At 46.2% G+C, this 27,571-nt stretch overlaps 1 protein-coding gene across 2 annotated transcripts in view; it reads right to left on the bottom strand.

The window, feature by feature from the left end:
• The window catches only part of CCDC6 (coiled-coil domain containing 6), a 66,100-nt gene that overhangs the window by 30,055 nt on the left and 8,474 nt on the right, over positions 1-27,571 (bottom strand). For both annotated transcript variants that reach the window (XM_044297367.1, XM_044297366.1), the window contains exons 2-3: positions 8,254-8,403; positions 2,306-2,434 (exon numbers count right to left, since the gene is read on the bottom strand). In XM_044297367.1, the coding sequence (XP_044153302.1) occupies positions 2,306-2,434; positions 8,254-8,403 (279 nt within the window). The remainder of the gene's footprint in view (positions 1-2,305; positions 2,435-8,253; positions 8,404-27,571) is intronic.

Raw genomic sequence — 27,571 nt, 5'->3', positions numbered from 1 at the left:
CTGCGTTTTTCTTTTCCGGCATAGAGTTCCGTCACAGGGGCTCTATACCAGAAAATAACTGATCAGGCATATCCCCATGCATTCTGAATAGAGAGTAATCCGTTCTGGATGCATCAGGATGTCTTCAGTTCAGTCATTTTGACTGATCAGGCAAAAGCCAAAACCGCAGCATGTTACGGTTTTATCTCCGGTGAAAAAAAACGGAAGACTTGCCTGAATTTTTCCCCATAGGAATGTATTAGTGCCAGATCCAGCATTCAAAATACCGGAATGCAGGATCCATTCTTCCGGTCTGCGCAGACCGGTAAAAATTTGTAAAAAGATACAAGATGGATCAGTCTGTCCGCATGACAAGCGGAGAGATGGATTCATTCTGGCAATACATTTGTGAGACGGATCCGCATCCAGATGCGTCTCACAAATGATTTCAGTCACATACTGCTTGCCGGATCACACTGCCGCAAGTGTGAAAGTAGCCTTAGTGTTTGCATTTTTTTTACTTACTATTAGCCCCCTTAGGTGCTGGAACCCTTGTCCTATTCACCCTTAGGCCCCTTTCACATGGGCGAGATTTCTGCGCAGGTGCAATGCATGAGCTGAACGCATTGCACCCGCACTGAATCCGGACCCATTCACTTCTATGGGGCTGTGCACATGAGCGGTGATTTTCACGCATCACTTGTGCGTTGCGTGAAAATCGCAGCATGTTCTATATTGTGCGTTTTTCATGCAACGCAGGCCCCATACAAGTTAATGAGGCTGCATGAAAATCGCATTGTATCTGCAAGCAAGTGCGGTGCGATTTTCACGCATGGTTGCTAGGATGAAAGTCTATTTACTGTATTATTTTCCCTTATAACCTGGTTATAAGGGAAAATAATAGCATTCTTTATTACAGAATGCTTAGTAGAAGGTCAATATAATAAACATTATATACACCCGTATAATAAACATTGGTGGTGCAGTGTGCCCCCCCCCCCCCCCCCAGTATAATAAACATTGGTGGCTCAGTGGGCAGTGCCAATGAGGGCATCCTGTTCTTCTTTCTTCGGGACCTGTCAAAGGACCTGTGGTGACATACTGTGCTCATCACATCATCCATCACTATGGTAATGGACCATGTGATGAGCTGTGACGTCACCACAGATCCTGAAAAAAAAGAACAGGAGACCAGCAGCTACGCGATCAATTGGAGGAGGAGAGTTAATTTTTATTTATTTTTTTAACCGTCATTGGCACTGCCCACTGTGCCACCAATATTTATTATACTGGGGTGTTGTGGGGGGGCACACTGCGCCACCAATGAAAATAACTGACCTGTTAATACAAATACAGGACGTGGGCGCCGAAATCAAATAGCCGGCACCCTACCTCTATGATAGGGAGCTGCGATCAGCTGCAGTTAACCCCTCCGGTACCACACCTGAAGGGTTAACTGCCGCAGATCGCAGCTCCGTGTCACAGAGGTCGGGTGCCGGCTATTTGATTCCGGCACCTGCCTCCTGTATTTGTATTAACAGGTCAGTTATCTTCATTGGTGGTGCAGTGCGCCCCTCCCCTCCTCCTCATGCATTAGGGCAAAACTGATCCGCTTTGGACCACTTGCGAGAGCCCTGAACGGATCTCAGAAATGGAAAGTGAAAACGACAGTGTGAAAGTAGCCTTAATTATAATAGGACAACCCTTTTAATGCCCGAGAACACGATGCTTAAGCAAAACATGTCTGTCACACAGAATTGTGTCAATTGTGCGAGTGACTTCTGAGAGGTGTGCGTTTCTTTTTCAGGAGAGGTACTTTTTTTATTAAATTTTTTTTACATTTTAGTTTTTTTTTTTTATGGGGGTACAAGGTTAGCAGGGAACACATTATCCAATAGGTTTACTACTGTCCCCATACAGATCACTGATAACAGTAGCTTAAGGGCTTATGCAAACGTATTTTCTTTCCGTGGCCGCATGCTACGGTTTTATCTCCGGCCCAAAAAAAACTGAACACTTGCCTGAATGCTGGATCCGGCATGCGCAGACCTTTAGAAATGTGAAAATAAATAGATACCGGATCTGTATTGCAATGCATTTTTCAGACTGATCAGGCATTTTTCAGACTGATCAGGATTCTGATAAGTCTGAAAAATGCCTGATCAGTCAGAAAACATGCGTTTGCATACAGTTTGCCTGATCAGGCAGGCAGTTCAGGCAACGGAACTGCCTGCCGCAATCAAACAACGCAAGTGTGAAAGCACCCTTAGAACAGTACAGGTGTAGTGATGCTCGGCTCTACCCCACTGCTGGGACACAGCGTTACCTGTTCTAGTGTTAGCTGTTTGGAGATGGTGTCATTTTCCAGTTTCTTTATTTTCTTCATTAACTTGTTAACTTGAAACTCTTGTTCTTGTTCCAGGTGTTGTTCAAGCTCCGCTTTCTCATGCTGTAACTAAATGGAAAAGCAGGGAGAATGTTAACAGACATGGACACAATCTACGTGAGAATAAAAGCCAGCCTTTGCTCACTTTAAAGGGGTCAGACACTTTCTGGATACTGTTGACCAATGTGTATGTGAGATCATTATATGGCAGTGATGGCGAACCTTTTACAGACCCGTGTGCCCAAAGTGCAACATAAACCCACTTATTTAATCGCAAAGTGCCACAACACAGCAATTTACCTTGAATACTATAGTCCAATATAGAATATCTTCCATGTACTTTATCATTTATTTACAATATCCTGCCTACATTCAGTGCGCTGCCTGTGCTGTTCATAGCGTGCCCTGCGCTGCTGAATGGAAAAGTCTAAAGCATATTAGTACACCATAGACTTTTTTCAGGGTGTGGGTGCCCACAGAGAGGGCTCTGAGTGCCGCCTCTGGCACCCGTGCCATAGGTTCGCCATCACTGTTATATGGCATTTACTAATATAGGTTTTGTTAAAATTCTGCACCATTTTCTATATTTCAGAAAGTATGTCCCCTTGTTTATAAAGTATTTTGTGCTGTCCACAAAATGGCTGCTGATGGAGGGTCATATGACCAGACACATTACCTCCATGTGATGTCTCCTCCATTCAAATGCACTGCACCTGCCATCGGTACTTTTCCTGTTGGGAGTTTAGTGCAGGTGCAGTGTGTCTGAATGGAGAAGGCATCACAGGGTGGTGATTTGCCTGGTCACATGACCCTCGATCAGCAGCCATTTTATGGACAGGACCTCAGTGTGGACAGCAGAAAAGACTCTGTAAACAAGGGAGAATATTTTTTTTTTTCTTACAAAGTCTCATATTCCACTAACTTGTGAATTTATTTTTTGTCACAAGTTAGTGGAATATGAGACTTTGTAAGAAAAAAAAATAAAATCATTTTCCGCTAACGTGACAAAAAGGAGATTTTTGTATAACTTACCAGTTAAATCTCTTTCTCGCTCTTCCTTGGGGGACACAGACCTTGGGTATAGCTCAGCTCCCTAGGAGGCGTGACACTAAGTAAAACTGTTAAGCCCCTCCTCCATCAGCTATACCCTCAGCCTGGAGATAGAGGCTACCAGTTGCGTGTCCAAGTAGTGAAAGGATAACAACCAATAACGGAAACAACCAGCCAGCAACCCAACGGGGCGCCAGACCATAACCCTGTAACCAAACACAGAAGGGTGGGTGCTGTGTCCCCCAAGGAAGAGCGAGAAAGAGATTTAACTGGTAAGTTATACAAAAATCTCCTTTTCTCGCCCATTTTCCTTGGGGGACACAGACCTTGGGACGTTCAAGAGCAGTCCAAGAAGGGAGGGACCACAAACCCAAGGCGGAACACCACCAGAGCATCAGGAAACCGCTGCCTGCAAAACCAGACGGCCCAACGCAGCATCCGCTGATGCATGCGTATGCACCCTATAGAACTTTGTGAAAGTGTGCAGAGAGGACCAAGTGGCTGCTTTGCACAACTGTTCAGCCGAGGCCCGATGCCTCTGCGCCCAGGAAGCTCCGACTGCTCTGGTGGAATGAGCAGTGACGCCAAAAGGCGGAGGTCTGCCCTTGGCTCGATAAGCCTCAGACACCGCCAGTTTAATGAAACGGGCAATAGCCACCTTGGAGACCGCCAACCCTTTGCGCGAACCCTCCGGAACCACAAACAGGGAGTCCGTGCGCCGAAAGGACCCGGTGACCTCCAGTAAATCCTCAACGCCCTGACCACATCCAGACGGTGCAGTTCCCGTTCTCTGGGGTGGGAAGGAGAGGGACAGAGCGACGGAAGGACGATGTCCTCATTGATGTGAAAGGCGGAGACCACCTTTGGCAGGAAAGTCGGGACAGGCCGAAGCACAACCTTATCCTGGTGGAAGATCAGGAATGGTTCGGAGCAAGAAAGAGCCGCTAACTCCGACACCCGTCGGAGAGACGTGACGGCCACAAGAAAGATGACCTTGCAGGACAGAAGGCGAAGGGAGACCTCCCGTAAAGGCTCGAAGGGGGCTGATTGGAGCGCCGAGAGCACCACATTCAGGTCCCAGGAAGGAACTGGAGGGCGGTACGGCGGAACAGAGTGAGCCACCCCTTGTAAAAAGGTCTTAATTGGCCCTAGAGGGGCCAGGGGACGCTGGAGAAGAATAGACAGCGCCGAAATCTGACCCTTCAGAGAACTGAGGCACAGCCCCAGGTCCAGACCCGACTGGAGGAAGGACAGGATTGTGGGAAGAGAAAACCGGAGAGGTGGGATGCTCCGGGACTCACAGAACCCCAGATAGGACCTCCAACCCCGATAGTAGATCCTAAGGTATCACGGATGCTAGTGACAAGATGCCCCACCGCGGACGCCAATTTGGACGGAAGCTCTGAGTCCATGTCCACGTCCGAATCCGCCAGTTCTCCCTCAGAAAGCGTATCCCTTTGAGAGGATAGACTTGACTGAGCTCGCACGCATGGCGGAGAGAGTGAAGCATCTGGAGAAGATGTGCGCTCAACCCTTGAACGTTTCTGAGTATGCCGGGCCCTGGAAGATTCGCTGGGAGGCAGGGAACCAGTGGGGGCGGCAGAAACGGTAGTCCCAGCGGGTGCGACAGGGATTGTGGCAGCCTGCGGGAGAGGCGGTCTATCCACGAGACGGCCCACTACGTGTGTAAGGCTTTCCACCGCCTGAGACAGAGACCTAGCCCAGTCAGGGGGTTCAGAGGCACCGGGGGGCGCAGCGGGAAGCGGGCCCTGCACCGGGGCCTGACATGCAAGGCAATGCGGCTCAGATTGCCCACGCGGAAAAAGTTCCTTACAGGCGGTACAGGCATGGTACCAGGGTTTGGGGGCACCTGTGGGATCTGACATGCTGAAGTGTGGTTGTACTCTAATATAGAGACCACAAAGGGTTATAGCAGCTATGACCAGGAGGGTTAGGAGAGGGTTAACTGTCCTACCAGTGCCTCAGAAGAACGTCAGGAGATGGCCCAGATCAGCAGCAGCAGAGAAGCAGTGAACAGCAGTGAGCAGCAGAGAGCAGCAGAGAGCGCCCACAGAAGCCGAGCGATGTACACAGGAGGTTAGAGTCCCCCACCGATGTCCCAGCTTCCTGTCAGGAGTGAGGAAGCGCGGGAAACCTCAGCAGAAAGCGCGGGGAACAAGCTCCGCCCCCTCCAGCGCTTGAAATGTCTCCTGTGAAGGAGAACGTAGCTCCGCCCCCAAAATGACGCGCGGAAGCCCCGCCCCCTGCCGGGACCGCTAAGCCCCGCCCCCCGTTCTCGGCGGGAAGGGGGAGAGAGAGAAGAGAAAAATGGAGTCAGCCCCGATGAGGGGGAGGGGGGGGGGGGGGGGGGGAGAAAGATAGCAGCGTGGGGGGGGAAAAGCGTGGGGGTGCTGAGGATGCTGCTGTGCTGCATTGTCCTGCAGATGAGCGCTCAGAATGAGCGACCACGGGTGCCCCCCTTACCCAGAGGGGTAGATGCTGCAGATAGGGACGGGGTATGGGCTGGAATAGCCATCTCACCGTGCGACGTCTTCACCCTCAGTCCTTTCCAGCAGGGTCGCCCCTTCAGCCACTGGCACCGCAGTGGCAGGAAGCTGGAAGAGGGGCTTGGCGTGCGGGCGACCCCCTAGCTGGCGGGATGTAGGGGAGCCATTGCTGCCCAGATCCTCCTATTGCTTCTGTGGGGGAGGCAGCAGTGCAGATAAGTTGGCACTGGCGCAGCTCAACCCCGGGAGAGCAGAGAGGTCAAATGCGTCTCTGGTATCCCTAGGAAAAAATAAAATAACAAAATTAGAAGAAAAAGTAAAAATAACAAGGAGAAAACAGCCCTGCAGTAGCAGGGAGTGTCTTGCCTCCTTGGACACTAAGCTAAAACTGGTAGCCTCTATCTCCAGGCTGAGGGTATAGCTGATGGAGGAGGGGCTTAACAGTTTTACTTAGTGTCACGCCTCCTAGGGAGCTGAGCTATACCCAAGGTCTGTGTCCCCCAAGGAAAATGGGCGAGAAAAAAAAATTCTATTTATCTCACCCAGCATGGGTATATGTAAAATGACACCCCAAAACACATTGCCCAACTTCTCACGAGTACGGCGATACCACATGTGTGACACTTTTTTGCAGCCTAGGTGGGCAAAGGGGCCCAAATTCCTTTTAGGAGGGCATTTTTAGACATTTGGATCCCAGGCTTCTTCTCACGCTTTCGGGCCCTAAAATGCCAGGGCAGTATAAATACCCCACATGTGACCCCATTTTGGAAAGAAGACACCCCAAGGTATTCAATGAGGGGCAAGTTAGCGGAGATTTTTTTTTTTTTGTATTTTCTCACAAAGTCTCCCTTTCCGCTAACTTGGGACAAAAATTTCAATCTTTCATGGACTCAATATGCCCCTCACGGAATACCTTGGGGTTTCTTCTTTCCGAAATGGGGTCACTTGTGGGGTATTTATACTGCCCTGGCATTTTAGGGGCCCTAAAGCGTGAGAAGAAATCTGGAATATAAATGTCTAAAAAATTTTACGCATTTAGATTCCGTGAGGGGTATGGTGAGTTCATGGGAGATTTTATTTTTTTACACAAGTTAGTGGAATATGGACTTTGTAAGAAAATAAATAAATAATTTCCGCTAACTTGGGCCAAAAAAAAAGTCTGAATGGAGCCTTACACCCCCCGTCATTGATCACCCCCCTGTCAGGCTCCATTCAGACGTCCGTATGATTTTTACGGATCCACGGATCGGATCCGCAAAACACATACGGACGTCTGAATGGAGCCTTACAGGGGGGTGATCAGGGAGTCTATATGGGGTGATCACCCCCTTGTCATTGATCACCCCCCTGTAAGGCTCCATTCAGACGTACGTATGCGTTTTGCGGATCCGATCCATGCATCCGTGGATCCGTAAAAATCATACGGACGTCTGAATGGAGCCTTACAGGGGGGTGATCAATGAAAGGGGGGTGATCAGGGAGTCTATATGGGGTGATCAGGGGTGAATAAGTGACAAGGGGGGGAGGGGGGGGGGGGTTGTAGTGCAGTGGTGTTTGGTGCTACTTATTACTGAGCTGCCTGTGACCTCTGGTGGTCGATCCAAGCAAAAGGGACCACCAGAGGACCAGGTAGCAGGTATATATCAGCGTCTAATATACCTGTTAGGGGTTTAAAAAAATATCGCATCTCCAGCCTGCCAGCGAAGGATCGCCGCTGACAGGCTGGAGATCCACTCGCTTACCTTCCGATCCTGTGAACGCGGAAGGTTCTCGCGAGAGGGCGCGTATATGCGTCCACCCAGAATAGCAGGGCCGCCGCCAGGACGCAATCCTGCGTACGGCGGTCCTGAGGAGGTTAAGGTGGTGAGCGTTTCCTCGGTGATGGTAGTAAACTGGGTTATTTAGGAAGGGCACTGGGTAGTCATGTAGAGGGGATTGTTGGCTGAAGCTCTCTCAGATTTTGTCAACTGTATGTTTGAAACATGAGGCAAAGTCTTATGCTGAGATGTCCAAGAGGAATCTGGGCTCAGACGTCAGGCGCAAGTTAGACCATCTGCAAAAAATGTGCATGGCCTATAACGATTTTCAATACTTTTCATTACATTTAGAGATCATTTTTTCTTTTTATAGACTGTTAGCCCAACCAAAAAAATAATGTCCTCTACGAGAGTCCCACAAAAAACAAAAAAAAAAAAAAAAAACAAACAACATCATCATCATGTGACTCCAGGGGCATACACGTCTTTCACGAGACTCCTAGAACCATGGCCCACTGTAAACGTATTACAGCAGGTCCTGGAAAGCCGCCACCACGTGGAAGTATCTGATCACCTGCATGAGCTTCCGTGACAGCTCGTTAGTGAGGAACTCCTCTTCTTTCTCATAGTTCACTGCAAGGGTTTCCTTCTCCTTCTGCAAGGCCTGGATCTTCTTAAACAATGTGTTGCTGATGAATTCTTCTTCTTGCTCAGCCCTGGCTTGCTGTAAAGGAGAGAGATGTGTTAGGCTTCCCCTTTATCACACACAGTCAGCACAGTACAGTCATATACAGTTGCAAGAAAAAGTATGTGAACCCTTTGGATTGATATGGATTTCTGCACAAATTGGTCATAAAATGTGATCTGATTTTCATCTAAGTCACAACAATAGACAATCACAGTCTTCTTAAACTAATAACACACAAATAATTAAATGTTACCATGTTTTTATTGCACACCATGTAAACATTCACAGTGCAGGTGGAAAAAGTATGTGAACCCCTAGACTAATGACATCTCTAAGAGCTAATTGGAGTCCAATCAATGAGATGAGATTGGAGGTGTTGGTTAAAGCTGCTCTGCCCTATAAAAAAAAAAAAAAAAAAAAAAAAAACACACCAGTTCTGGGTTTGCTTTTCACAACAATCATTGCCTGATGTGAATGATGCCTCGCACAAAAGAGCTCTCAGAAGACCTACGATTAAGAATTGTTGATTTGCATAAAGCTGGAAAGGCTTATAAAAGTATCTCCAAAAGCCTTGCTGTTCATCAGTCCACGGTAAGACAAATTGTCTATAAATGGAGAAAGTTCAGCACTGCTGCTACTCTCCCTAGGAGTGTCCGTCCTGTAAAGATGACTGCAAGAGCACAGCGCAGACTGCTCAGTGAGGTGAAGAAGAATCCTAGAGTGTCAGCTAAAGACTTACAAAAGTCTCTGGCATATGCCAACATCCCTGTTAGCGAATCCATGATACGTAAAGAATGGATTTCATGGGAGCATACCACAGAGGAAGCCACTGCTGTCCAAAAAAAAAAAACATTGCTGCACGTTTACAGTTTGCACAAGAGCACCTGGATGTTCCACAGAAGTACTGGTCAATATTCTGTGGACAGATGAAACCAAAGTTGAGTTGTTTGGAAGAAACACACAACACTATGTGTGGAGTTAAAGAGGCACAGCACACCAACATCAAAACCTCATCCCAACTGTGAATTATGGTGATGGGGGCATAATGGTTTGGGGCTGCTTTGCTGCATCAGGGCCTGGACGGATTGCCACCATCGAAGGAAAAATGAATTCCCAAGTTTATCAAGACATTTTGCAGGAGAACCTAAGGCCATCTGTCCACCAGCTGAAGCTCAACAGAAGATGGGTGTTGCAACAGGACAACGACCCAAAGCATAGAAGTAAATCAACAGAATGGCTTAAACAGAAGAAAATACGCCTTCCGGAGTGGCCCAGTCAGAGTCCTGACCTCAAACCGATTGAGATGCTGTGGCATGACCTCAAGATAGCGATTCACACCAGACATCCCACGAATATTGCTGAACTGAAACAGTTCTGTAAAGAGGTATGGTCAAGAATTACTCCTGACCGTTGTGCACGTCTGATCTGCAGCTACAGGAAACGTTTGGTTGAAGTTATTGCTGTCAAAAGGAGGGTCAACCAGTTATTAAATACAAGGGTTCACATACTTTTTCCACCTGCACTGTGAATGTTTACATGGTGTGTTCAATAAAAACATGGTAACATTTAATTCTGTGTGTGTTATTAGTTTAAGCAGACTGTGATTGTCTATTGTTGTAACTTAGATGAAGATCCGATCACATTTTATGACCAATTTGTGCAGAAATCCATATCATTCCATAAGGGTTCACATACTTTTTCTTGTAACTGTACATCCGCCAGGCAGAACGGTAAACCGGTCCTTGAAATGTCTTTCCAGCCAGCACTTCCATCAGAGAAACTAGGGAACAATTATTCCTAGGAAAGCATAAGCACCAGTGCTCAAAGATATTCAAAGCACACCTAGCGACGCACCTTATTAACCCTTTAAGAACTGGGCCATTTTCCCCTATAATGCATTTCCAGTTTTTTAACTCTGTGCCCTCCTAAAGCCATGGTTTTTATCTGTTCATATAGTCATACGAGGGCTTGTTTTTTGCAGGACAGGTACCACTTTCTAATGGCACCATTTTATATTGTATATGGTGTAGTGGGAGCCCTAGCCTACAAACAGCTCTGGACATTTATTGCACAGTGTTACTTTAATGACACGTTTATTCTCTGCGTTGTCATTATACGGACGGACAATATGCTATCTTTGTCATACTTATCCAGTGGATGATTCCTCGATTAGATGGACTTTTCCCACCACTGATATATATACTTTTTGTACTGTTTTGGTTTAAAATAAAAAGACTTATGGAAATAATAAATAAAATCTTTGAAAAAAAAATATTTTTTTCTTTGCACTGCCATATTCTGATCCCTGTAAACACATTTTTTATATATATTTAAGTCTATGGAGCTGTGAGGGGGGCTCATTTTTGTGAGATGACCTGTACTTTTTATTTATACCACTTTGGGGTGTCTGACTTTTTGATCACTTTTTATTAAATTTTTTGGAGAAGGAAATGACTAAAAAAGGTGAATCGGCCATTTAGATTTTTGTTCTGTTATGCTGTTTGCCATACGGGAGAAATATTTTTACATTTTAATAGTACAGGATAGGGCTGAAACTATTACTCGTTTGAATCAAGTACGGTAATTCGACACAAAAAAATAAATCAATGCAAATTTTTTGCATTGAGGATTCATTTGTGTCATGTGACCACAGAGTGGGAGTAAAGCGCTTGCTATTACTTACCGCTTCATGGTCACCCGCCGGCCCAAACCGCGCTGCACTGGATCCTGACACACGTAAACACGCACTATGACCCGACGCTGTGTGACGTCAGGATCCAGTGCAGCGCACGGAGCAGAAGAGGGAGGAGCTGTGGGGAGGCGCCCCTACAGGAAAGGTAATTATTATATTTCACTGGTGCTGGAGCCATGGCACTGAAGGGAAACAGCCGGCAATGGATGGCATGGAGGGGCAGATGGGAGTGGGGGACATGGAGGGGCAGATCTGATGGCACTGGGGCACATGGAGGGGCTGATCTGATGGCACTGGAGGAGTGGGGGGACATGGCAATGGATGTCATGGAGGGGCTGATGGCACTGTGGCAGTGCAGCTGAAGGCACTGGGGGATAGTGGAGATGATGGCACTGGGGTGAGGGGGGAGCTGATGGCACTAGGGGATAGTGGAGCTGATGGCACTGGGGGAACTGATGCACTTGGGCTGATCGCACAGGGGGAATGAAGGGTGTTGGGGACTGATGGCAGGGGTCTGACGAGTTTTTATAAAGGAAAACAGTCTATTAATTTAATTTTTCATATTCGATTATTTTTTAAGATTAATCGGTAGAATACTCGATTACTAAAATAATAGTTTACTGCAGCCCTAGTACAGGCGTTTGGGACATGGTGATGCCTATGAAATTATTTATATATTTTTTCCCCACTTTATAAAATCTCCCCTATGAGATCATTAGACAGCTTCTCCTACAGACTGCATGTATTTAATATTGCAACCTATGGGAGATTCAATATATTCCTATGAAGCACTGCCACCTGCAGGAATACTTCTGTGGTAGGCATTGTATCCTGCAGCAGGCTCCAGCCTACCACAAGCAACAAACAACTTCCCTGATCACAACTGACCATGGTAACTGAAGGTTATCATCGGTTGTAGACCAGAATACCTCTTTAAGGACGTAATTTATTAATGCACTTCTCAGACCAGCCAGAACCCCTTTTTATATGGGGAGACAGAGTGCAGAGGAGTAAAAAAATATAAAAAATCAGCGTTGGAATAGGAGCGCCCATGACAGGTTTCCTCCCCCCCCCCCAAACAGCTGAATACTTTTAGGTCACATGAAAATGGGTTTCCGGTCTCAGCGAGCCCCTTTAAAGAACATTTACATGAAACAAAACAAAAAGTTATATAGCGGTTCATCAATGTGTTCAATTATGGACAAGAAAGAATGCTCATGGGAGCCACAGTCCATTTATCTGGCTCAAGATCAGGTAGGAATCTGTGCTGGAAATTACAGTTTATGACCTGAAGTACTGCTCAGATTCATTTAAATTAGACTGCCACTATACAAAGGTCACATATAATAAACTACAGAAAACCTTAGAAGTGAATTATTACCATCTTGTAAAACCTATTAAATATTAACCGCTCATTAAAATCTCTGCAGGCCTATATATGGCCCTCTGCGCAGTCTCACTGGCTAGATCAGTGAGCTGCAACCAGAAAAACATTCAGGTGGCTGTAGTTGTGGTTTGTACACTCCAAGCTGTCAATATAAGGCCAGACACAGACGAGCTGAGTTCACTGTGAGATACTTGCTGCGTGTGGCAGTGCGAGTTCCAATTCTGACCTTTGACTGGATTGAACGGCATTAGGGTACTTTCACACGTGCGTTAGAGGATCTGGAAATCTGTATGCAAACTGATAGCATTTGTTTCCGGATCCGTCTGACAAATGCATTGCAATAACGGATCCGTCTCTCCAGTGTCATCCAGAAAAACGGATCCGGTATTTTTTTTGTGCATTTTTAAAGGTCTGCCAATGCGCAGACTGGAAAACCGAATCCGGTTTTGAGGAACACTTGGTACCGGATTCGGCATTAATACATTTAAATTAATGCCCGATCCGGCATTCCAGCAAGTGTCCCGGAATTTTGGCTAGAGAAAATACCACAGCATGCTGCAGTATTTTCTCCAAATACAGTAAGAGGGACTGGGCTGAAGACACCCTGATGCATACTGAATGGATTGCTTTCCATTCAGAATGCATTAGGATAAAACAGTTTTTTTTTTTCTTTTCTGGTATTGAGCCACTGTGAAGGGACTTAATACTGGAAAACTTTAACGCTAGTGTGAAAGTGCCCTTATGTTGACTTCTAAGACTTACAAGTCCCTGCGAGACCTATAGTCTACTGAATTACACCGACACAATGCTGTAGACTCCAGGTCTCACAGGGGGAGACAGCTTCATAAATTATTATAATGCCGTGAGATCCTGTCAGAGGAGCAGAGTTTAGAACAGGAACTCGCACTGCCACATGCAACTCGCTCGTGTGCGCCTGCCCTAAATGTAGCCACTTACAAAGGGATCTCAAAAAGAGTAAAAACTGTGCTTGCAGCTTGTGTTTAGTCAAACGACATACTGCTGACATCAAGTTTTTATCTTAAACATTTTTTTGGATAATTTTGGTAGATCTTGGTTTTAAATTTTCCAGGGTTTTCTCCCTGACCGTTACAAAAAGCTGATAATTGCTGTTCAGTAGAGATCACCTTTCAGCAGTCATCTCATTATCCCCACTGTCAGAAGCACAATATCTATATACAGGTAACATAGGATCCACTATTCACAATAGGTGATGATTACAGCTCACTCCCTGTCTCAAGTGCCAATATCTACCAGATATGTATTTTTCTTCAAGGAAATCTCATTTCTCTCAGTACAGCTTGGCTGCTGGTGGTGTCGCCGTCTTGTGACACAATCTTGTGATGTTCACATATTTCTCATTAGGTGGATTTTGTTAAAGTGAAAATGTACAGTGTGTTCCCACCTGGACTGACTTGTCAATGATCTCCTCCAGGCACACTGTACGATTGTTTTTGTTTGTTGTATTCTTGCACAGTGTTCATACCTTGTTACTGAAGCTCTGTCCTTACGCCTTTCCATAAGTTTACATGGTGAGTAATGAATTGGATACGACATAAGCTCCACACCCTGTGCTGAGCAGGGTTTGTGGTAAACACGTTTCCTAGAAACACTCATGGTCAATAGCAGAGGTCGCAATAACGCCTGTACAAGCGTCAGACGCCTGTTCAGGCAGTTTTCCTCCCTAAAAAAACATACCGGTATTTCATACGTGTGAAGCAGGCTCACTCCATAAACCCCTCAGATGCTGCGGTTAATAGCGATTGCTGCATCTGTGGGTTGGGAGGGAGGGGGCTTCATCTGCCCTCTGACAGGAGTAGAGTTGTTGCGATACCAATTTTTTGATTCGGTTTCGATACCATGAAAAAGTATTGCGATACTCGATACCATTCGATACCACGCGAAAAAAATAAACAAAAAAAGCCACGTGCATTCCTCATTTTTAAAAATGGCGAATCGCGCAGTTTTTATTTTATTTTTTCTGTTCCGGCATTCACCACCTAGATTTTTTTTTATATATTTTAATAGTTTGGACTTTTCTGACGTGGCGATGTAATATGTTTATTATTTAAATATTTTATATGTGAAATTGGGAAAAGGGGGTGATTTATACTTCATATTTTAGTGTTTTTTGTTTGTTTTTTTTACACTTTTTATTTAATGACTATTTTCCCCTTAGGGGCTAGAACCTGGGATCTTTCATCCCTTTTCCTATTCAGCCTGATAGATCTCTATTAGGGTGAATAGGACTCCACACTGTCCCTGCTGCTCTGTGCACACAGCATCAGGGATGTTACCATGGCAACCAGGGCTTCTGTAGCGTCCTGGCTGCCATGGTAACCGATCGGAGCCCCAGGCTTACACAGCTGGGGCTCCGATCAGAAGCTGCCACTGCACCACCAATGAGGGGGGGGGGGGGGGGGGGGGAAGAGGTCCCTGTGGCCACTGCCACCAATGATTTTAATACTGGGGGGTTGAGAGGGGCCGGCACACTGTGCCACCAATGATTTTAATGGGATGGGTGGGTTGAGGGGGGGGGGGGGGCAATGATAACTACCTCTTTATACAGGAGGCGGGTACTGGCAGATCAGCGGCAGTTAACTGCCGCTGATCGCAGCTCCCTGTCAGGGGCAGGGTGCCGGCAATGCGATTCTGCTGCCGGCACCCGCCTCCTGTATGTGTTAAAGACTGACTACTGTATATGAGTCCAGACTTTCACTATCAGGCCACACAGAGCGGCGCCCAGCAATGTCCCAGCACTCACCATTAGTCCTGGGCGCCGCTCCGTTCGCCTGCAGTGCTCCATTACTGTCTCCTGTCCTGCTCCACATGCTGCTGATTACTATCGGAGCGATGGGAGGAGACATCAGATTCACTAGTGGGCGTTCCTTCTCCCTGGCTGTAGCGCTGTCCAATCGCAGCGCAGGGAGAAGGAACGCCTACTAGTGAAGCTGATGTCTCCTCCCATCGCTCCGATAGTAATCAGCAGCATGTGGAGCAGGAGAGGAGACAGTAATGGGGCACTGCAGGCGAACGGAGCGGCGCCCAGGACTAATGGTGAGTGCTGGGGCATCGCTGGGCGCAGCTCTGTGTTGAAATAATCCTATCATTGGTGGCGCAGTGCGCCCGCCCCTCCTCCGCCCCTCTCTTCTCATTGCCGGCGCCGCCCCTCCTCCGCCCCTCGCTTCTCATTGCCGGCGCTGCCCCTCCTCCGCCCCTCGCTTCTCATTGCCGGCGCTGCCCCTCCTCCGCCCCTCGCTTCTCATTGCCGGCGCTGCCCCTCCTCCGCCCCTCTCTTCTCATTGCCGGCGCCGCCCCTCCTCCGCCCCTCGCTTCTCATTGCCGGCGCTGCCCCTCCTCCGCCCCTCGCTTCTCATTGCCGGCGCTGCCCCTCCTCCGCCCCTCGCTTCTCATTGCCGGCGCTGCCCCTCCTCCGCCCCTCGCTTCTCATTGCCGCCCCTCCTCCGCCCCTCGCTTCTCATTGGTGGCAGCGGCAGCAGCAGCACAGGGGGAGGGAGGACAGCTTCCTTCTCCCCGTGCTGCTGAGAGAGAACATGAGCGCGCCGATAGCAGCGCGCTCATGTTCAGAGATACTAGACTGCGCAGAAGCGCAGCCCAGTATCGAAAAAACGGAAATCCCGGTATCGTATCGATACCGGGACAAAAGTATCGATTGGGTATCGAAATTTCGATACCCGCAACAACCCTAGACAGGAGACCCTCAGGGTGATATTGCAGGGTCCCGATTGATTGCTATGACAGCCTGGAGCCTTGTCAAGGATCCCAGTGCTGTCCTAGAGAGCTGCCTGCAAAGCTGAGCCATAGGCATAGCCTGACCGGCAGGCAGTGAAAATCCCATAGCCTACTGCAGTCTATGGTGCCTGTCATCAGAAGATCAGAGGTACAAATCCCCTAAGGGAACAGAGTACAAAAAAAAAAAAAAAAACGTTAACATGAAAAAAAAAAATATATAAAAAAAAAAACATACAAATAATAAAAATTCAAATCACCCATTTTCCAATTTTACACGTTTAGATAACCAAAATAAATCACTGGTATCTGTGTATTCAAATATAACAATATTTATCACGTGCAGGAAATACCAAAACAAAAAGTTTGCTGTTTTTGGTGACTGCCACCCACCAAAAAATGTAATAAAAAGTGATGAAATTGTTATGTATCCCGAAATGGCACCAATAAAAACTACAGCCAGTCCAGCAAAAAATTAGCCCTCACACAGCTCTGTAGATGGAAAAATAAAGTTATGGCTGTCGGAATATAAGATTAGCATTTTTTTTTTAAATCGTAGAGCATAACAGAAAATATATCAATTTTGTATCACTGTAATCATACCAACCTGCGGAATAAGGCCTCATGCACACCACTGTGTGCTGTCCTTGCACGCATCGCAGTCCGCACTGCAAAAAAGTAGTGCGTGTAGTACTTTTTTGTGAAGCGGAGGCACGGACCCACTGAAGTACTCTGTAGTGCTTCCGATCCATGCTGCTGTTCCGCACCATATCTCCCGGATACGGTGCGCACACGGCCGGTGCCTGTATACTGTGGACGTCAGGCACACGGCTGTCATTTTAAGCGCATAATTAACACAGAAATCACAAAAAAAAAAAAAATGCGGAATTCCATATTTTTTTTCACTTTTCCCCTTTTCCAATACAAACTATGATCAATGAAATGGTGCCATTAAAAAATACAACTTGTCCCACAAATAATAATGGATACGGTTGTGTACATGAAGCCTAATTGTTGTTGCCAGTATCGGCATAGTTGGTCACAGGGTCCGGCACTGCGCCAGATCTGTAGCTCAGCCCATATAGCAGGAATGGGTTATTTACAGGGGGTAAGAGTCAATGCCCGATATCTTATGATAGTAAATAGCATAGATTCTACCAAATCTGCTCCCGCTTCTTTGCGCCATTCGTCACATCACAGTGTGGGCTGTCAGCGCCCAATATCACATGCTCCTCTTCTAAAAACATCTTGTTGATCTGAATCCCAAGTTATATGTGTGTGTGACCTAGTTTAATTACCTGGAGCAGGTTAGAGAGCAAAAACAAACTAATTACTATGGCAGATCTCCAGGGGCAGAGTCTCACCAGACAAGATCAGACCAAGGTATTCTTATCACCAGGGTGGAAGGAGAGGCAGGCAGAAGACACACAGGGAGGTACGTACACATGTTCAGGATCCGAGGAGGGTTTAGGCAAGAACTCAACAACGAAATCATCATTAAAGGGGTTCTCCAGGATTGTACTACTGATGGTGGGGGTCCGACACCCGGAGAAGGCACCGCACTCCTGTGGTTAATGCAGCCTTCTATGTGCTGCTGTACATTGCATAGTGGCTGTGCAATATACGTCATCAGTAGTAACATCCCAGAAAACGCCTTTAAACCCGCTATCATTATGCTTAACCGCTCATTTAAGCAGAGTTCTTATCACACTGAGGAGTTCAGCTTCCAGGGGTAATGCGGTTCCAAGTTAAAGGGGTTGTCAGAGTTATTTTTTTGTTCTATGTTCCTAACTGGGCAAATGTAACAGCTTTCCAATTCACTCACTTTATCTCCAGTGGCTGGTTTCTCAGATTTCACTGAGGGTCACATGACCTGTGATGTCAGCTTCCCTCCCTGCTCTGATAAACTTCCTTTACAAGCCTGTAAACAAGAAGTCACTGTGCTGGCCACACCCCCTTTGCTGGCCACACTCTGCTCTCTCCGACTCCTCGTGGTTGGGGGTGTTCCTGGGGCGGGGTCTATTAGTCCCAACCTTTCCAACTGCCAAGTATGCAGATGGGGCCACCAGAGCAGCGCTCCGACTTCTGTGAGAAGGGAACAGAACAGTCCGCAGCTGCAATGAAAACCTGAAGGCTGCAGGGGACAAACAAGAAACAAAGAAAGAAAGGAAATGCCAGATTGTGTCATAGAAAACGGATCCGTACCCATTGACTTGCATTGTGTGTCAGGACGGATCCATTTGGCTCAATTTCGTCAGACAGTCTGTTTTGGTGTCCGTCTCCAAAGTGAAATGGAGATGGAACTGATGCATTCTGAGCGGATCATTTTCCATTCAGAATGCATTAGGGCAAAACTGATCCATTTTGGGCCGCTTGTGAGAGCCCTGAACGGATCTCAGAAACGGAAAGCCAAAACGCCAGTGTGAAAGTAGACTAAGCGGTACAGCTGTAAGCAGTCTACTGCAACGCCGGGCAGGGTGCTATCAGCTGAATGGGAGGGGTGTGCCAATTACTTAGCTCAGCACACAATTTCAATACTTCTCATTGAGGCCACACGCACACATGTATGTGTCCGGAAAACACGGCCCACGTGTTGGACGCATCTCTCAACAGCTATTTATGATGCAGTAAGTTCATACCTGACTGCGGGTCTATTGTACTCATTTTTGGGGGGCGTTTGCCGTCACACAGGTATGTTTCCACTTTATTTCATGTCACCTATATAGCAGCGTCAGGGGTTTGAAAGGGTACATTTTGCTGCAGATGCAATGGTTCTGGTGATACCATACAGAGGTCCTTCACATTTCACGCAGAGACTGAGGCCTGCACTTCATCCATCCCAATTCCTGTATAATTTGACGAGCGCTAATGGACGAGACGTCTTTAGCATTGTCTTGTGCCAAGAGAAATTATTCATGTCTGGGAGGAGAGCAGCCAATGTTCTCTACCGCCTGATTGTAAAAGCACCCAACATACTCAATGCTGCTGCTCCATAAAACTGTATAGGATGCAAGGATATAATCAAGTGACCGCTCCCATAGGGATGTGCAGAGCACGTCTGTGACACGCAGAGTGCACTTGCCATATGAGAGGGTTGTTTTTTTGCGGTATGTGTAGGGCATTTGAGGTTTTTAACATTTTTCAAAGTTTTTATGGGACCATTTTTCACTTCTTTTCTGTCTGGGGGAACTGAACCTGCAGATGTCCGCTTTTTACAGGCATACTATTATACCTCGTCTCTGGTAAGGTGTAATAGGAGCAGTAAAATGTCAGGTATGTCGTAGGGGGGAGGGTAACTGGAGACAGCAGGAGCCCCCTCCCCATCTTACCACTTAGATGCTGCGGTCATTATTGCACGCAGCCTATGAGGCAATAACCAGCCACTGCAGACAGGCGTTAGCTGTGTAACACACACAACCAGCACCCGATATGCATGTCACTAGCCGTTAATGGGTTAAAGATGCACCAGCAGTCATATATGAGAACCGCCACCTGACTACACCAATATATTCTTTTATCACACATCTCTTGACTACACCTAAATTTATCAGATTATTAGTCATATAACGACTAATCCTCTAATTATCCCGAATCAGCAGCCACACGGAAGTCTCGATCCCACAGATCCTGCAGAAAGCAATGAAGACTACTGACTAAACAATGCAGTCTTAATAAATTAAATGGCGCCAATGGCGGGGGGGCACCAAAACGCTGCACAATCATATCCCCTTTCTTAGGCTACGTTCACAAGGCAGATTTTGCACGCAACTTTCAGTAGGTTTTCTGCACCAAAATTCACTATGAATCCCTGAGCAGGGCGTACAGTGGCCAAGGTATGCACCTTGTCCGAAGAGCTACATGCCCAAATGCTTTAAACATGACATTTTATATAAGAGGTCTCCTCTGTTGGCGGGTGCATTGTAGGCTTCCTTATTCTCATGTGTCTTGTACGCAGAAATCCAAGCAGTCTACACCTACCCGGCTCAATGATTAACAGCTCCCCCCCTGCAGCTGGAAAACTTTACAGTGCACTGCGCAGCGCCACGGCCCGCCTCATGCTGGAAGCAGCGAGGACAGCCGTCTCGGATTTACACAGCGTTTGCTTTTGTGCTTAGTGGTTATGAAATGGCCTGAATACAAACATATGCAGTATGCAATCGTGTCCCCCTGCCCCAATTCCTATATTTCACATACGCCATTCATGTACCAATAGGTAATTATGCCATGGTGTTGGAATCCCCATAAAAACAGATTTTATTTAAGGGGGTATTCCCATCTCAAACAATGGGGGCATATCACTAGGCTATGCCCCCATTGTCTGATAGGTGCAGGTTTCAGAGGTGGGACCTGCACCTCTCTCAACTCCTTAAGGCAGTGTTTCCCAACCAGTGTGCCTCCAGCTGTTGCAAAACTACAACTCCCAGCATGCCCGCACAGCCAAAGGCTGTCCAGGCATGCTGGGACTTAAGGCAGTGTTTCCCAACCAGTGTGCCTCCAGCTGTTGCAAAACTACAACTCCCAGCATGCCCGCACAGCCAAAGGCTGTCCAGGCATGCTGGGAGTTGTAGTTTTGCAACAGCTGGAGGCACACTGGTTGGGAAACACTGCCTTAAGGACCAGGCTCATTTTCACCTTCAGGACCAGGCCATTTTTTGCAAATCTGACCAGTGTCACTTTAAGTGGTGATAACTTTAAAATGCTTTGACTTATCCAGGCCATTCTGAGATTGTTTTTTCATCACATATTGTACTTCATGACACTGATTAAAATGGAGTCAAAAAATTATTTATAAAATTTTCAAATTTCCAAGTTTCAATTTCTCTACTTCTATAATACATATTAATACCTACAAAAATAGTTATTCCTTTACATTTCCCATATGTCTACTTCATGTTAGGATAATTTTGGGAATGACAATTTATTTTTGGGGGAACGTTACAAGGCTTAGAAGTAAATCTTTAAATTTCTCAGAAATTTTCAAAAACCAACTTTTTAAAAGGACCAGTTCAGGTCTGAAGTCACTTTGTGAGGCTTGCATAATAGAAACCACCCAAAAATGACCCCATTCTAGAAACTACACCCCTAAAAGGTATTCAAAACTGATTTTACAAACGTCGCTAACCCTTTAGGTGTTCCACAAGAATTAATAGAAAATGGAGATACAATTTAAAAATTTCACTTTTTGGGCAGATTTTCCATTTTTATATTTTTTTTCCCCAGTTACAAAGCAAGGGTTAACAGCCAAACAAAACTCAATATTTATGGCCCTGATTCTGTAGTTTACAGAAACACCCCATCTGTGGTCGTAAACCGCTATATGGGCACACGGCAGGGCGCAGAAGGAAAGGAATGTCATACGGTTTTTGGAAGGCAGATTTTGCTGGACAGTTTTTTTTTGACACCATGTCCCATTTGAAGCCCCCCTGATGCACCCCTAGAGTAGAAACTCCAAAAAAAAGTGACCCAATTTTAGAAACTACGGGATAGGGTGGACGTTTTGTTGGTACTAGTTTAGGGTACATATGATTTTTGGTTGCTCTATGTAACGCTTTTTGACATGGTAACAAGAAATAGCTGTTTTGGCATTGTTTTTTTGTTTTGTTATTTACAACATTCATCTGACAGGTTAGATCATGTGGTATTTTTATAGAGCAGGTTGTTACAGACGCGGCGATACCCAATATGAATAAAAAAAAATTTATTTATCCAAGTTTTACAAAATGATTAAATTTTTTAAACAAAAAATAATAATTTAAATCAGGATTTGAGCAGGCACCAGGTTCCGATAACCGCCCGCCGGTGATCAGAAATACACATGAAATACCGGTATGTCATGTGTCCTTAAGTACCAGGACAACATGCTGTACTGGTACGTCATGTGTCCTGAAGAGGTTAAACGAAGCCTAACACGAGGCTGGCAAAGTGGTTGCTGGCGGTGCCAGGTCCAGCCACCACCAAGCCTACCTACTGGCCCACCAAAAATGGCAAACGGAGCCACTTTGCTATTTTCGGAATCCCCACAGAGATGAATAGGACCGGCACCTATCAGACAACAGGGGCATATCCTAGTGATATGCTCCCATTGTCTGAGATGACACAACCCATTTAAATCTTCATTAAAATGGCAAATATTGGGACGTTTCACATTAAGGTGGGTCCACACCTCCTGCAGAAGAACTAGCCAGACACTGCCATTCACCAACGGAACCCATTGACTATAATGGGATCCGGTCACTTTCCAGCAAAATGCCGGCTTTCAGACTTACAAACACAGTTGTTTGGAGAGGAATACTGTGTCCAGCACAGACAGATACTGCTGCACACAGCCGGATTCACACTGACTATATTGAGATCTGACTGCTGTCCAGAATAAGGGTCATGCACAAGAACGTTGCTATTTTGCGGTCCACAAATTGCAGATCCGTAAAACACAGATACTGGCCAAGTGCTTTCTGCATTTTGCAGAACGGAACAGCTGGCCTATAAATAGTCCAGCACTGCAGACAATATTAGGACAGGTTCTATTTTTTTCCCCGGAACAGACACAGAATGCACGCAGCGTCAATTTCGTTTTGTTTCGTTTTTTTGCAGCCCCATAGAAGTGAATGGTTCCACATACACCCGCAAAAATATAAATAAAAAAATGAGCGGACAAAAAAAAAAATTTATGTGCATGAGCCCTAAATGCAAGCTTTCAGCCAGACAAATCCCCTTGAAGGCAGCAGTATTTGTCCAGCTGAAATCCAGCATTTATGCCGGATAACGGGCAGACCCCATTATAGTCAATGGGGATCCGGTAGTGTGTGACAGTATCCGGCTTTTCTGGAACACACTGCCACATTTGTGAATGTTGCATTACTTAGAAACTGATTTTAGAGGTGACAGAACCTCATGCACACGACCGGATTTTTGGTCCATGTCCGATCCATTTTTTGCAGTTCACACACGGACCAATTCATTTCTACGGGTCAGAAAAAAATCGTTGTGCTGTTCACATTCGTGTGGCCGGGCCACAAATTATAGAAACTGTCCCATTGTCCGTTTTGCAAACAAGAATAGGCTTTTATTACGGTGCGCCCCATGAAAACAGCAGGATGCACACGGACTGCATGTGCAGAAGGCCTAAAGGAAATACAAATAATCCTAGGAACCTGCTCACATATCATTGGGGTTTCGATATTACTACGGTGGAACATTTGCCTCTGCAAAGATATGTCAACTAAACAATGAACTCCCCGGATAGTGACAAATGCTGGAGCTGCAACTTTCTGTATTGTTTCCTGACTGCGCCCTAAGGTGTGGGAAGAGGCAGATCGCAGACGACAGCAGATTAACATTGTGCGTAGGGAAAATTTGTATAAAGGAATGTTGTCTACTGCAGTGGAATTTAATCTGGCAGATACAGGACTTTACTAAATGGATTACGGGTCCAACATAGAAAAATCCAGAATTAGTCTTACCGGTAATTCAGTTTCCATGAGATCACCAAGACGGCACACAATGAGATTGACCCCTCACCTCTCTAGGGGCAGGAACAGAGAAAGGTTTAAATCCGCCCCTCCCACCACCAACACCAGAGCAAAAGGTGGTGGTTAACACATAGTGAGACAAAGGATAATATAACCTAGAAGGTATTACCTCATACCTACCAGAAAGTCCTGCTGAAAAAAACGAATACAAAACTGGGAGGGAATAATGTGCCGTTGTGGTGATCTCATGGAAACAATTACCGGTAAGACTAATTCCGGATTTCCATATCACCACCATGACGGCACACAAGGAGATACACAAAATTACATATCATTGGGGGGGGGGGGGGGCGGGTGTAACTGCCTGAAGCACTTTACACCCAAATGAGAAGTCTAAAGTTTTGGAAAAATCTAGTCTATAGTGCTTCATAAATGTATGTACACTAGACCATGTAGCAGCCCTGCAAATGTCTTCTAAGGATGCTCCTGAGAAGAGGACATGACCCTGGTCGAATGAGCTTTTAAGTTGTCAGGACAGGGGAGGTCCTGAATCTCATAGTAAAGGGAAATAGTATTCCTAGTCCACCTGGCTAAGGAAGATTTTGAAATTTTTTGACCCTTGTTTCTCCCTGAGAATTGAACTAGAAGGCTATCAGACTTTTTGAACCTTTGGTAGCCTCAATATAATTCAAAACTGTATGTCTGACGTCCAGGGTATGAAAAACTGATTCTTTGTCGTTTGAAGGGTTATTACAAAAAAAAAATAAAAAATTGTAAAATGATCTCCTGGTCACGATGAAAATTTGACCCTACTTTTGGGAGGAACCCCGGATCTAATCCGAGTACAATTCTATCCTCCATAACCCACAGGTAAGGTTCTCTAATGGAAATGGCCTGTATCTCACCCAGTCTTCGGGCTGGCATAATCGCAATTGGTAGTGCCGTTTTAAAAGATATTAGTTTGATAGAACAATCATCTAGTGGCTCAAAGGGAGATAGTGTTAGGCCAGTAAGAACAATATTAAGGTCCCGGGAGGGGACACGAGATTTTAGAGTTGGTCGAAGACTGGAAGCTCCTCTAATGAATCTTTTTATCCATCTGTGGTTTGCAAGATCAGAGCCGAAGAAAAAGCCGAGAGCCGACACCTGGACTTTGAGGGTGGATGGTCTAAGCCCCAGCTCAAGCCCCTGCTGTAAGAACTACAAGATTATCTGGATGTTTGGTCCTTTCAGGTTCAGGGACGGGTTCCCCGACCAGGAACAGAATTTCTTCCATATCTTCAGGTAGATGGCGGAAGTTACTTTTTTCCCCACATGCTCTAAGAGGGTTATCACTCTATCTGAAAGACCTTGGTACTTCAGTATCTGGATCTCAGGATCCAAGCCGTTAGTCTCAGGAACTCTAGACTGGGATGTAAAATCGGTCCCTGATCTCATTCTCTTATGTTATCATTAATAGGGATCACTTTTTTTTTTTTTTTTTTTAACCCTTGGACCCCCAAACATTTCCTCCTGGATGGAATGGGGTTTCTGAACCTCTTCCACCCCCATAGTGGCCCTCAGGGCTTTTAATCGATTCGGCATTTCGTCCACAGCGAAACAGAATTTTCTATCGCCCTTTGAGAATTCCGTCTCTGAAGCAAGGTCCTCTTCATCCCAATGCCTGGATGAGGAGGCATCCTCCCCCAAGTCCTCGGAATCCAAGGATGAGGGCGATCTTAATTTTTTGTCGTTTAGGGGGAAGAGGTCCCCTAGGAGTCGTGGGCAAATTAGATAAGGAGGATCTAACTTCTTCCTGTATCATAGCTCTAAATACGGGGGGGGGATTTAAACCCTTCTCTGTTCCTGCCCCTACAGAGGTCAATCTGCTTGTGTGCTGTCGTGGTGATGATATGGAAATATAACAGAACCAAAGTCTGCTAGTATCACTTAGGTTTAGAGGACTCAGAGTTATTATCTCATGTCTGTCTTCTGCTTTAGAGAAATACCAAACACAGGCCCGATCCGAACTGACCCCCTCATATGTCCCCTATCATGCTGTTAGTCTGGATCAGTAGGCCCTCAGTTACGCTGGGATCAGACCTGAGCGTACTTGAACGTCTGCATGCGCGATTGTACGGGCGTTTGCAATCGCGCATACAGAGACATGCGAACGCCCATTGTCGCGCGTTCCCGCTGAAGTCTATGTACGGGAACGCGTGACAAGACGCCCCAAAGAAGCTCCTGTACTTTTTGGGGTGTCGGGCGTTTTACAGCGCGATCGTACGCGCTGTAAAACGCTCAGGTGAGAACCATTCCCATAGGGAATCATTGGTTCTTGCCTGTTGAGCGTTTTACAGCGCGTAGGAACGCGCTGTAAAACGCTCAGGTCTGAACCCAGCCTTAGGCTTGGATATGTTACATTTGTAACGTGTAATGTGTTAAAGGGGCTTTTCCATGAAAAGTATTAAATAGTGCATTTTAAAGTATTATAGCTGTATATATGCAATAAATTATTATTTTATTTATTTTTTGCGCACATTACATTTTTCCCCTCTGGTAGCGCCCCCTGCTGTCTATCCTTCTGGTCCACCTTCTCCTGCATTCAGTAGTGGATTGACATGCACAGTAGGTTTCCTGCTCCTTTCCCGGGGCCCTACAGGTAAATTTCCCGGTGGGCCAATGCCCTCCTAGTGGCAGTCAGCCAGGTACATAAAGACCTGATGTTCTCATTAATTAATGCAGGAGCATCAAGCACTTATGCACCTTGCCAGTGGCCGCAGGTGTCCTCCTGAATTCTACTGTATTGCTTTTAGAAATTGACCCAGTTTCATACTGTTGTGCAGGTCTCTGCCTACATGTGCTTGCCCTGTCTACTTGTGTTGGCCCACCTACAACAACATGAGGCCATTTTTATTTATTTTTTTCCAGGGCCACTTTACGTTCCCAGTCCACCCCTGTCCTTTCCTATCCCACAGAGCTAACATAATGATCTTGTAGTGAGCCCAGACACCTTTCAACCATTCATTCATCCCTACTTCTACATTCATACAGAACATAGAGGTATATAGCTATATCTCACACTAGGCACTAGATCCCATATGTATCTCTGAGGCTATACATGATGGCAAGGAAAAGGATAACAAGAACTAATTGCCATGCATCCTGGGCAATGCAGGGGCTTGATGACCTGCTGCCAACCCACAGAATTGCAAGCAAGTCCTTCTGATATGTAACACCCCCATTACTGCTGTCTGAAGGCGGCCATGCTAGCAGCTATGTCCGCTATGCCAGCCGTGATGTACCGGAATTAAATCTATGGCAGCTCGGAGCTGCCGTACATTTCAGTCCTTATTTACGCCAGCTTCAGGCATACATAATGATGAATTAGCCGGGGCCTATGGCCCAGCCAGTGAGACCCCCCCCCCCCCCCCTTCCCATGCCCTCGTCACGCCCCTTCTTTTGCAGACTTGGCAAGGGCAGCGTAAAATTTAGATTGTGACAAGAAAAGTTGCACAATTATTGAAAAGCCACAAAGCCATGATTGGATCAGAATGATAAATTCTCCCCCAAAGACTTTCAGATTTTTTTTTTTTTTTTTTTTTAAGAAACAGCCATCAATTACATAAGCAGCAGCAACACGTCACCTCCTTACCAGCAGTGATCGATGTTGCCGGTATGAGATCTCACAATCGGAGAGACACAGAAGAGGCCGTACTGGTTCTGCCTCCCCCCGGAGCGCATCTGGCTGGTTAAACTGGATATTGCACAAAGATCAAAACTGTGCCAAAACTCGTACCCTGAACAACTCTGTGCCGTCGCAACTTACCTCTAGTCAGGTGCCCCAACAGCCAGTCTGTCCTGACGACAGAAACCAGACTGAAGTCCACCCGCGATAGGACACTGACC

Source organism: Bufo gargarizans, chromosome 6, assembly GCF_014858855.1.
Source record: "Bufo gargarizans isolate SCDJY-AF-19 chromosome 6, ASM1485885v1, whole genome shotgun sequence".
Taxonomy (NCBI): Eukaryota; Metazoa; Chordata; class Amphibia; order Anura; family Bufonidae; genus Bufo; species Bufo gargarizans.
This window is presented reverse-complemented; position numbering and strand designations above follow the sequence as displayed.